This window comes from Syzygium oleosum, unplaced genomic scaffold, assembly GCF_021117445.2.
Source record: "Syzygium oleosum isolate NSW1041296 unplaced genomic scaffold, Sole_v2.1 Sole_v2.37, whole genome shotgun sequence".
Taxonomy (NCBI): Eukaryota; Viridiplantae; Streptophyta; class Magnoliopsida; order Myrtales; family Myrtaceae; genus Syzygium; species Syzygium oleosum.
Genome location: NW_026607521.1, coordinates 2,068,897 through 2,079,771, shown reverse-complemented (window position 1 = coordinate 2,079,771; position 10,875 = coordinate 2,068,897). Strand labels below are relative to the sequence as shown.

At 38.1% G+C, this 10,875-nt stretch overlaps 1 protein-coding gene across 2 annotated transcripts; it reads left to right on the top strand.

Annotated features, from left to right (window-relative positions):
• Positions 1 to 1,938: 1,938 nt before the first annotated feature.
• LOC115662496 (MLO-like protein 1) lies at positions 1,939 to 7,830 on the top strand. Of its 2 annotated transcripts, XM_030584633.2 has the most exons (15): positions 1,939 to 2,075; positions 2,212 to 2,397; positions 2,500 to 2,587; positions 2,766 to 2,989; positions 3,134 to 3,250; positions 3,346 to 3,409; positions 3,611 to 3,696; positions 5,238 to 5,312; positions 5,386 to 5,471; positions 5,631 to 5,680; positions 6,039 to 6,079; positions 6,455 to 6,679; positions 6,781 to 6,848; positions 6,941 to 7,004; positions 7,133 to 7,830. In XM_030584633.2, the coding sequence occupies exons 2-15, from the start codon at positions 2,272 to 2,274 to the stop codon at positions 7,448 to 7,450; spliced, it is 1,632 nt and encodes a 543-aa protein (XP_030440493.2). In that variant the 5' UTR covers positions 1,939 to 2,075; positions 2,212 to 2,271; the 3' UTR covers positions 7,451 to 7,830. The 2 variants fall into 2 exon arrangements, with proteins under 2 accessions (XP_030440493.2, XP_056161541.1); XM_056305566.1 differs by lacking the exons at positions 1,939 to 2,075; positions 6,455 to 6,679.
• Positions 7,831 to 10,875: the final 3,045 nt, after the last annotated feature.

The window sequence follows — 10,875 nt, the reverse complement described above, 5'->3', positions numbered from 1 at the left end:
CACACTTAAATCCAAAGAATACAAGTGGCCTTACGAGTGTCCTAATATGAGTAGCTAAACGAGAGATATTTTGAGAGAAAACTTCTTGGTCAAGTAAAATGAGTAAATTATCAAGGACATTAATTGGCTAAGGTTGAAATAGATGATGTAATGCATGATATCATCACTAGATTAAGCTCAATGTCACAAAAGCATGTGGGTTAAAACTATTGGTGGAAAATGAGGAGAGGTGATATAAATTAAAGAGGAAAAAATGGCTCACTTATATGGTTTCTAAAGTAGATATTTTGTTTAACTTATCAAAATATCTTCAAAATCAGTACGTAAACAAGGAAATGAGTGTCCGTTCCAAGCATTGATAAATCAGAAAAATATTTGGAACTTACTAAAAACATTAGTGAAAAAGAACGAATGTTAAGAAAATCTCAATTTAGTACATATAAAACTTGAATATTGTCAAATATACAATTTTAGGACAACAACTAATATGGCGGTAAATCAATTACCGTCATCTCTACAGCATCAACATCATTGTCGACATCTATTCATTTAATCTCATAGTATTACATTCCGGGTGACTACAGTCTTGGAAAATCATCCTAAATGTTATTATCGAACACAGAAAATTTCGGATGTCACACTGATCTTGTTTGGTTTTAACATTATACAAACGCTCTCTTTCCTTAAATCGATTACTAAAATATGGATTGAAGCCCCTGGACTTGTAAGGGACTATGAGCAACTCCGACTGTCCATACCATAAAGAGGTTTCAACATTTTCATACACGACAGTTTCAATAATTTATGAAGTACTAGTCGAATCAAAAGCTTGAACTCCTCGTGCTAATAGAAAAAGGAATGGATAAGCATCGAGCTCGGGTATCAAACTCAATTATTAGAGCGCTGAATCTCAAAAGAAGGAAGGGATAGCGACCCCTCACTAAGGGAAAGAAAAAACCGTGACTTCGTATTCGTCCATAAAGAGATGAAGTCCTCCGTTCACATTTTACTTTTCCTTCTCTCACCGTTCTCATTTTCCAGCTAACAATCTTGTCCCCTGCGTGCGTCATGCATTGAGATGAAAGCTAACATCAGCTCCTTCATTAAAGATTCTGAAAAATGGTGTGGGCACAGATATTCCAAAAGTCAATAGCAAGTCAATTTTTTAGGCTGAAAAAATCGATAGCTTTCAAAAAAAAAATCAATTTTTAGATGTAATATTGCCTACTATTTGGAGACTACCTCCTTCCATTTTTTCGAGATCTTAGTTCTATTTGTAATGCTAGAAAATGCCCCTAGACTTCTGCACGTCATCTTATAAATGATATTTACATTCACACCAAAAAAAAAAATCGATAGCTTGCAAAAAAAAATTAATTTTATCTCCTAAATGTCCCACCAAAAGTTAATAGCAAGTCATTTTCTAGGCTGAAAAAATCGACAGCTGGTAATTTTCTTTTTTTTAGTAATTCTAGCGTACACCATCAATGTAAAAATAACTTTACACAAGCGATTTTAGTCACCCTTAAGTTGATAATTAGTGATAAAGTGGGTGGTTTACACTTTCAAATCAGAAAAGTTAATTGATAGATTCGATCTATGTTTACCAAAACGTGGATCCCGCACCTCCATGGCTACGAGCCTACGAAAATTTTGGGTCTACATAGATTAAGTCTTTGTAATATTTTTCCCTCAGATAGAGGAGAGTGGATAGGACCATTTGTGTAAGGGTTTTTTTTTACTGATGGCATATACTCTAATTTTCCATTTTTTTGGGCGTATCAGAAAAAGCTACAAAAGTTGGCTTATTGAAATTCTTATCAAGAAATGGTCAACTAATTCAGAAACTAGAGTTAATGCAACATACTTTTGACTACCGAAGCTAAATAACTACATGAATACTCTTTCTATTCTTTAAATGTTGCACCATTTAGGTTTACAGTCTTTACGTCTTAACATCAAGCAACAAGTATTTTCCCTCACCTTAACCTGATACTAGCTCATTTGACCAACTGGAAGACCAAATTTTTCACTGCCATACTTAAATCGGTCTACTCGCCTTGATCGAAACAGTGGTGAGGCGTTCATATATGTACTTCTTTCATCAAAAAAGAAAAATAGAAACATATATGAACATGTGTGAATGTGAAGATGCTGTTTATATATATATGTGTGTGTGTGTGTGTGTGTGTGTGTGTGTGTGTTATGCAGGTGCGTCTGTATTGTGTAGACATTAAAGCAAGGTACTAACACTGAAGAGAGAGAGAGAGAATGGTGGAGGCAGAAGCGGAGAAGACGACGTTAGAGTTCACGTCGACGTGGGTGGTGGCCGTGGTTTGTTGTGTGATGGTGCTGATTTCTTTCCTTGTTCACAGGTTTCTTCAATTTGCAGGGCAGGTCCGCTCTTGGTTTCTTTCCTTCTACTATGATTTCATCACCTCTTGAGACACTCATCTCGTGATCAATGGTAACCATGTGACCGACTCTTGTTGAGCACAGCTTTTGAGCAGGCCGTCCAAGAAACACCCGAGTCACTGCAGGGGCAGGCGAAAGCATCTCTTTGATGCTTTACAGAAGATCAAAGAAGGTGAGTGCACTTAAAATTGCTAGAGAATGAAACGGGTTTATATGTTTTATGTTATGTCATACAGATGGAATTAACGGGCATTGGTTTTGGCTGCCGTAACTGTCCTAGGACAAATTTATATGAAATCAAAATGTGTTTATAACTTTATGTGATGGTTTTGTTTTTGAAAATTTGGCAGAGTTGATGCAGCTGGGGTTCATATCCTTGCTGCTATCAGTGTTCCAGACGAGTATCGGGAAGATTTGCATATCGGAGAGACTTGCCAACGTCTGGCTTCCCTGCCACCAGCCTGCTTACTCTTCTTCCACCACCACTGCCCACTTCTCGACTGATCCCATCGCTTCCGATGGATATCAAGGACGCCAACTCGTGGCCAACACCACTGATTACTGCGTTCAAAAGGTGAGTTCACTAACTCTCGAACATTTTAGTATTGGCAAACAGACAGCCATTGGGGGTATTAGCAAACGATGAATCTATCACATGCTTAAATTAATACTCCAACGAGTGTGCAGAATATATAATCTTTGTTGCGTAATGTTTCAGGGGAAGGTGCCACTGTTATCTCTCACAGCACTTCACCATCTACACATCTTCATATTTGTGCTAGCTACCTTCCACGTGATCGTCTGTGTGGTCATTATTCTATGTGGAGAAGCAAAGGTATATGGCTACAGGTGACTCACAAAATTTGCTATTTTGTATATTCATATCTTGGATTAATTCTGTAGATTTTCCTACCATGCTGTTGAATATAGTTATACCATTGGAGGCAGTGGGACAAATCCATCATAGAGAACGGTTGTTACATCAACGAAGAGGGTATGCAATTCTTTATATTGAATCTTTTCCTTTTTCCAAAGTAATCTCGAGGACACGCGAACTGATTCACGAACTAAATCGACAAGCGATGAGGTAAACTATTATCGAATGCTCTAAATGTGCCTCACCTATATATCCGTTTACCAATTTTATAGATCAATCTTTTGACTGATATGAGGTATCTATATTGGAGAGATACAGATCGTCGCAGCCAGCTGACCCAGCTTGCCAAAAAAGACCGTCGTTTTTTCGACGAAGGCAAAAGATTAGCAGTAATTGGCTGGTTGGTAAGTGTTGTGTGTCTCTTAAACAAGAATTTAGTGAATAATCTATAAACTATTAGACAAATGTCATCTCAACAATTAATTATTTAGATGCTATTGTGGGACTCGCATTATTAACGGTTGAGATGGACTTGGTTCACATGGTGTCTAGACTATACAATATTTTTCCCTCTTCGGCTATTCCCTTTCATCACTTTATTGTCAAGTTATCCTAGAGTAAAATCTTTTGGCACTTTCGCAACAATCGCGACCATTATTCGAGAAAAGAAGACAACCTTCGGATCTTTCAGTACAATGGATGGTTGAAATTAGATCTTGCAAACTTAATAAAATTTACTCTTAAAGTTTATATAAATTAGTTACGTAAGGTAGATCTTCACTGGGAAAAATATGTTGGGACTACTACACCAATTTTCTTCTTAGAGTATTACCTACACAAGTCTACTAATAATGCTACTACATTAGTGACATATGGTCAAACCCAATACACCTTTGAGATTTCCCCTATTAGAACCTCTATACGACTTAAAAAATAAAGTCAACGCCTTTATAGCCAAAAAAAAATTAGAGTCAACGCCTGGAATCTAGCTCCATCACCAATTTTTAAACTCCTTAAATCAACTTTATAGTCTTCTTTTTTTATGAATCATTATTGTTGCTCCACCATGAGTCTCCCTTGTGCTAGAAGAGTTCTGCTAAATACTAGCAATTTGTCTTGTAGCATTTTTTTTAATTAACCACTATAAATGTTATAAATCAACATATCTTCTCACAAGTTAACATAACGAACAACCAAATGGAGGAATGACGGGAAGAATTGGATTAAGTCTCCTTTTTGTGTATTAACTCATCAATACTCTTGTACTAAGTCGCTTATTAAAATTAGTCCCGCATTGCTTGAGTGTGCGCAAATAGTGTTGTATAGATGTCTGATTCCACGGACGCGGTGAGGCTGTCTAAACCTCTCCTTTTGGCGTGCCTTGAACCTCTATATAAACATCACTCATTTGCACTAGGATTAAGGAATTTGTGAGGAATTACTACCTTGTAATCTGATTATAAGATATTTCACCAATATGGTTTCGCAACTAAGACCTCACAGATGACGGGCTGATATCCGCGTACGTGAAAGCACGCTTATCATGCTGTACTTGCAATTTCTGAGACTCGACATGCAGAGAAAATAATGTTTGTGTGTTGTATGTACTCAAATGCATTTGAGCCATCAGACCTGATAGGTGTCACTAGATTTCATTTCCATAAACTGTTTAGTATATATAGCACACTCAAACTTTTTCCTTTGCAACTATCGCAACACCTGTGTTGCATTAGGTACGAGGTTTTTGTGTACGGTTTTTCTGCTGTATCTTGTGAATTGAAAAGTATATAATCCTCTTACCTTACCAATAAAAAAAAAAAATTTCCATCTTGCCCAATACCCTTGTCAGTGTTGAAAGCAATACCTAAAAGCTCCTTCTGTGGAATTAAGCTTTTTAGAAGACATGATGAGATTGTCTCTGAACAATTCTTCCTCTCTTCTGCAGCATATATTTGGCAAGCACTTTTTTCCGTCCGTGACTAAGTTGGAGTACATTGCGATCCGTCTGAATTGCATCAAGGTAGGAAATTCTGGCCGTGCTTCTCTATTTCTCCTTAAATTTAATTGGCTTGTTTCTTCCACCATCTTTACAGGCCCATAAGTTGAAAACACCCGACGACGATTTTCAGAACATAATCCGCAGAGTGCAAAAGGATTTCAACAAAGTTGTTGGAATCAGGTGAACAATACCGCTCTGTGTCTATTTATAGAAATGTTTATCTTCATGAAGAACTATTAGTATCTTCTGCAACTGATGGTGTTTCATGACGAAGAATTTCTCAAAAAATATTCAGCAGTTTCTTCAGGCATACTGATTTCTCTGTTCTTATCAATGCAGTTGGTATCTGTGGTTATTCGTGGTGCTTTTCTTGCTCCTGAATGTTTCTGGTGAGTGATTTGGGCACGAAATGTGTTAACATTGTACGTTTCTAGTATCTCTCTTCCAAAATCATTAGAGTGTTGCATGAAGTTCAAGCATTTCTCTTTCTTTTGAGCGACGTTATGTATACTGAGACCGATCTACAAAAATGATTTTTTAAGTGATGTGGTAGTGGATATCTAAATAAGTGGGTTACTTAGCACCAATAACACTCTATCACATCACTTAATAAGAGCAATTTTGTAAACCAGCCTCGGTAATTACTTTAGCATTTCTCTCCTTGTTTGCCTTCAAAGTGAGTCATATACTATTATTTTCAAAGAAAGACATCATATGAATCTGTCTTGGATATTTTTTTCTTTGCAGGATGGAATGCCTACTTTTGGATATCTTTCCTTCCATTGACAGTAAGTGTAGTGGTGAAAAGTGGTCCTTTTTGAGTTGTTGCGTTTTGCAAAAGTAAAAGTTATATGTGATATTATTCAATCTCTACCATATCTTGGGACGCTCAAACTATGGTGGAACATGCCGTAAATGCAATTTCATTGGCTTTTCGATCAAGAACAAATATTGATATAAGGATAGCTACTAATTAGTAGGAGGAGGAGGATTGGCACGGACTTGTCCTAATAACAAATTAAAGTCAAGACATACATAGGAATTAAACCATGTAACCCTCTTGCTTGTACTCTAAGATGGCATTTTGCTCGTCGAGGAATCCGTTCAAGATCATGTTGAGACTTACTTGGTGGAAACAATGTTTCTTTCTTGCCTTTTTGCAGCTTCTGCTAGTTGTTGGCGCGAAATTGGAGCACGTAGTAACACAGAAAACGAAAAAGATCACCGAGAAGTATAATTCAAGTGCAGGGGCCTCAATATCGACGGTTACCGCTGTTGAATTTTCAGATGACGATTTCTGGTTCCATAAGCCACACCTTGTCCTTGACTTGATTCACATCATACTATTCCAAAACTCTTTCGAACTTGCTTTTTTCTTCTTTATATGGGTGAGCATTCATTTCTCAAACTTCTTTTGTATTGGTTATGAGAAAATCAGTTCCTAACACTAGTGTGAAAATAGGACTAATGCCTGCGTCTTTTCTTACAGTTTCAATATGATTTTAACTCATGCATTATGGGAGAGGTTGGCTATGTCATCCCGAGACTTGTCATAGGGTAAGAATGATACTTATCTCTTCAACCTGTACGTCATATAAGATTGACAATCGAGTCCTATTATCGCTAACTGATCTAGTTGTGTTGTTTAGAGTGTCTGTCCAGTTCATGTGCAGCTATAGGACCCTGCCACTATATGCCATAATGAAATCACAGGTAAATAAGTAGAGGCAACTATCACTGACATATGTGCGAGTCACCTATTTGTTCTCTTTAATTGGGTTCAAATACGGGACTGAAGGTGCAACATTTTCTTTTGTTTGTGTCTTGATGAAATTATAAAGATGAGTCGGAAGCAGGATCACTCGAAAGAAGAGAGAGAAATGAAGGTTGTGACTTGGATTTGGGACTGGATTGAGAGAGATTCGAGGAAGGTGGCATCAAGTAACGAATCAACCCAAGCGGGTTCAAGAGAGGGACTACCGGCAAATGAGCAGACAAAAGCTGGTGAAATTGATTCGGAGATGGAAGCAGACATTGAAGCACAAGATGAAGCACAAGATGGAACCAAGCCCTCATATACATTAGAATTTAAAACCAGGAGAGCAGCGATGGATAGACGTATAAGTTTTGCTCCTTTTCTTTCCTTCCGTGGTCCTTAGCCAACGATGAGACCATGATTCATCTTCATCTTCTTCTGTCAAGTAATCAAACTTCGAATTACTCTCGTCACTTATTAGGGTTACACATGGGGCCATAGTCCTGGAATCGATCACCGGACACCTGATGAAGTCGTGAATAAGGATTGTTAGACAGCAAGGCTACAGCTCAGTTGAGATTTCCTCCATGATTATTTTCCTGCATTAGAGATATAGATATATTTAGGAGATTTTGTTTTGATTTTGATTTGATGTAATTGATATTTTGTTATTTATTACTTTAGATAGTTAATCTTTAAAGCCTATAAATAGGCACATGCACCTTTCATTAGCGATGTACAAAAATATTATTAAATACAATATATGGCTGCTTTTAGCCGCAACTCTTGTTGCCTTAAGATATTAATTTCTTGTGGTTTTACATGGTATCAGAGCTATCAATTGCGAAAGCATCATAGCCATGAGTTCCGATCTAAGTTCCTCAACAAAATCAAGTCCTGCAATTCCCGCTGCTGTTAGCATCTCAATGCCGTCCAGTTCAACAATCTGGTCACTCACCAGCCCCGTCATTCCGTCATCTGGAAATTTCATGGGGTCATCGTGTTGTCCAAATCTTGGGGTGAAATTCACCGGGGACAACTACGTGGTGTGGAAAGCTCGAATCCTCCCCTTCCTTTGAGCAAATAAATTGATTTTGATCGTCGATGGAACGCTGCCATGTCCTCCACAACAAATTGTTGGAAATATGGGATAAATTGATAGGTGAATGAATGAGAAATTGATGCTCAAAGAATACCCTTGAGTTGGAAGTGGAAAGTGGAAAAATACTATTCCCACATCGGAAAAGAAAGAAGGCTATGGAGTGCTTTATATACAGTTACACTTATTTAAAGTGGTAATTATCATAGCACAAACTCTCTGCCTCACGCGCAGGCGAAGGGGGGGGTGCAAATCCGACGCCCGACAAGTTGAAACTTGGGCGCGAGCGCACATCCCGCGTACACGATTGCAGGACCGAAAAGTGGGCCTCGCGACGAGCCCAATTTTGCCTTCTGTTTTTCTTTTTCTTTCAACTCAAACAGTTACGAATTTCAACGTGCGACAGATTATCAGCCGTTATTCCCATACGTATTGATCTTATAACGGCATAATTAATCGGCCGTTATTCGTATTGATTTTACAACGGCAGATTTAATCGTCCGTTATTCGTATTGATTTTATAACGGCAGATTTAATCGTCCGTTATTCGTATTGATTTTATAACGACAGATTAAATCGGCCGTTATTATTCCCAAATTGCTCTCCCCTCTGTTCCTTTTTATCGAAATCATTCTTCCTCTGGTTTAACACTCTCTTTGCATTTGCACTGTTTTTCGGTAATGTTCATTTTCGAGTTTGTTCAAGTTCGCCAAAAGCTTGGAAGTGCCGTGATCTCTTCTTCGCTGTCAACCGTTGTATCCTGGGAGACAGACGTTCACGAAACCTCAATCGCGTACCGGAGGGAACGAATCTGTTTTAAGGAAACTGTGTCAAACACAGGCCTCGGTATTCGTTTGTATCGATTCCGACTTTGTTATTGCAATTTCGTTTCTTTACAATTCTTTATTGTTTGTAATATTTATGCTAATGCCGATTTGAATTTCGTAACAATCTTAAAACAGATTCGTGCTTTTAGAAATTCAAATGGCTACGGGTAAAGAAGTCGTGGATGTGGCTGCTAGAAACAATGGTGTCGATGTGGCTGCTGACAACATCGCCAAAAACTCTGCCTATGCCTCAGCTGTCCAACTGCCTGCCTCATCCTCTGTTCCTTCTGCTGTTTCTGTCCACCATGGTGAGAAACCTGAAAAGTTCGACGGATCGAACTTTAAAAGGTGGCAGCACAAAGATGCTGTTTTATTTAACAACCTTGAATCTTGCGAGATTCTTGACTGAGGAAGCTCCTAAGTTATCCAATGGAGAAACGGATAAGCAAGTCTTCAACGCTGTTGAAGCATGGAAGCACTCTGACTTCCTGTGTCAGAACTATGTCATGAATGGCTTACATGACTCATTGTACAATGTCTATTGTGCAAAAACTACGGCAAAGGAGTTATGGGAAGCCTTGGATCGAAAATATAAAACAGAGGATGCTGGAGCAAAGAAATTTGTTGTCGGTCGATTCCTTGATTATAAGATGGTGGACTTTAAAACTGTGATCAGTCAAGTGCAAGAAATTCAAGTGATCTTGCATGAAATTCTGGCTGAAGGAATGATCTTGAGTGAAACCTTTCAAGTGGCTGCTGTTATTGAAAAGCTACCTCCTGGGTGGAAGGATTTCAAGAACTATCTCAAGCATAAGCGAAAGGAAATGAACCTGGAACAGCTTATTGTTAGACTTCGAATTGAAGAAGACAATAGAGGATTTGAACGCAAAGGGTTCAATCCTACTACAGCTAAGGCAAATGTTGTGGAGCTTAGGCAAGGCCACAAGAACAAGAAGATTGCCAAGCCAAAGTTGGGACCGAAAGGAGGAGTTTCCAAGAACAAGTTTCAAGGAAAATGCTTCAACTGTGGTAAAATGGTGCATAGATCTATGGAATGCAGACTTCCGAAGAAGAAGAATTATGAGACAAATATGGTGAGTGGCATCGCTCAAGACGTGTCAAACATAAACCTTTCTGCAATGGTTTCTGAAGTAAACTTAGTTGGGTCCAATCCGAAGGAATGGTGGATTGACACTGGTGCTACTAGGCACATATGCTCCAATAAGGACCTGTTCACAAATCTTGAACCAATTAATGGGGAAAAGGTTTTTATGGGAAACTCTGCCTCTTCTGCTGTCGAAGGCCAAGGGAAGGTGTTGCTGAAGATGACCTCAGGAAAAGAGCTGACTCTAAACAATGTCCTGTATGTGCCAGAAATCCGAAAGAACCTGGTTTCTGGGTCTCTGTTGAACAAGCATGGATTTCGTATGGTGTTTGAGTCAGATAAAGTTATTTTGTCTAAATCCGGAATGTATGTGGGGAAGGGATATGTAACTGATGGGCTTTTTAAGCTCAATGTAATGACAATTATCAATAAAGATAATAAGTCTTCCGTTTATTTGCTTGAGTCTTCCAATTTATGGCATGGTAGACTAGGACACGTTAATTATGATACATTGCGTAGATTAATTAACTTGGAACATATACCTTCATTTCAAATTGATTCAAAACATAAATGTGAAATTTGTGTTGAGGCAAAATTAACGAGATCATCATTTCAAACAATTGAAAGAAACACTGATCCCCTTGAATTAATTCATAGTGATGTTTGCGATTTGAAATTCGTACAAACGAGAGGTGGTAATAAATATTTTATTACCTTTATCGATGATAACACTAAATACTGTTATGTGTATTTGCTTAAAAGCAAAGATGAAGCCTTAGAGAAATTTATTCTCTATA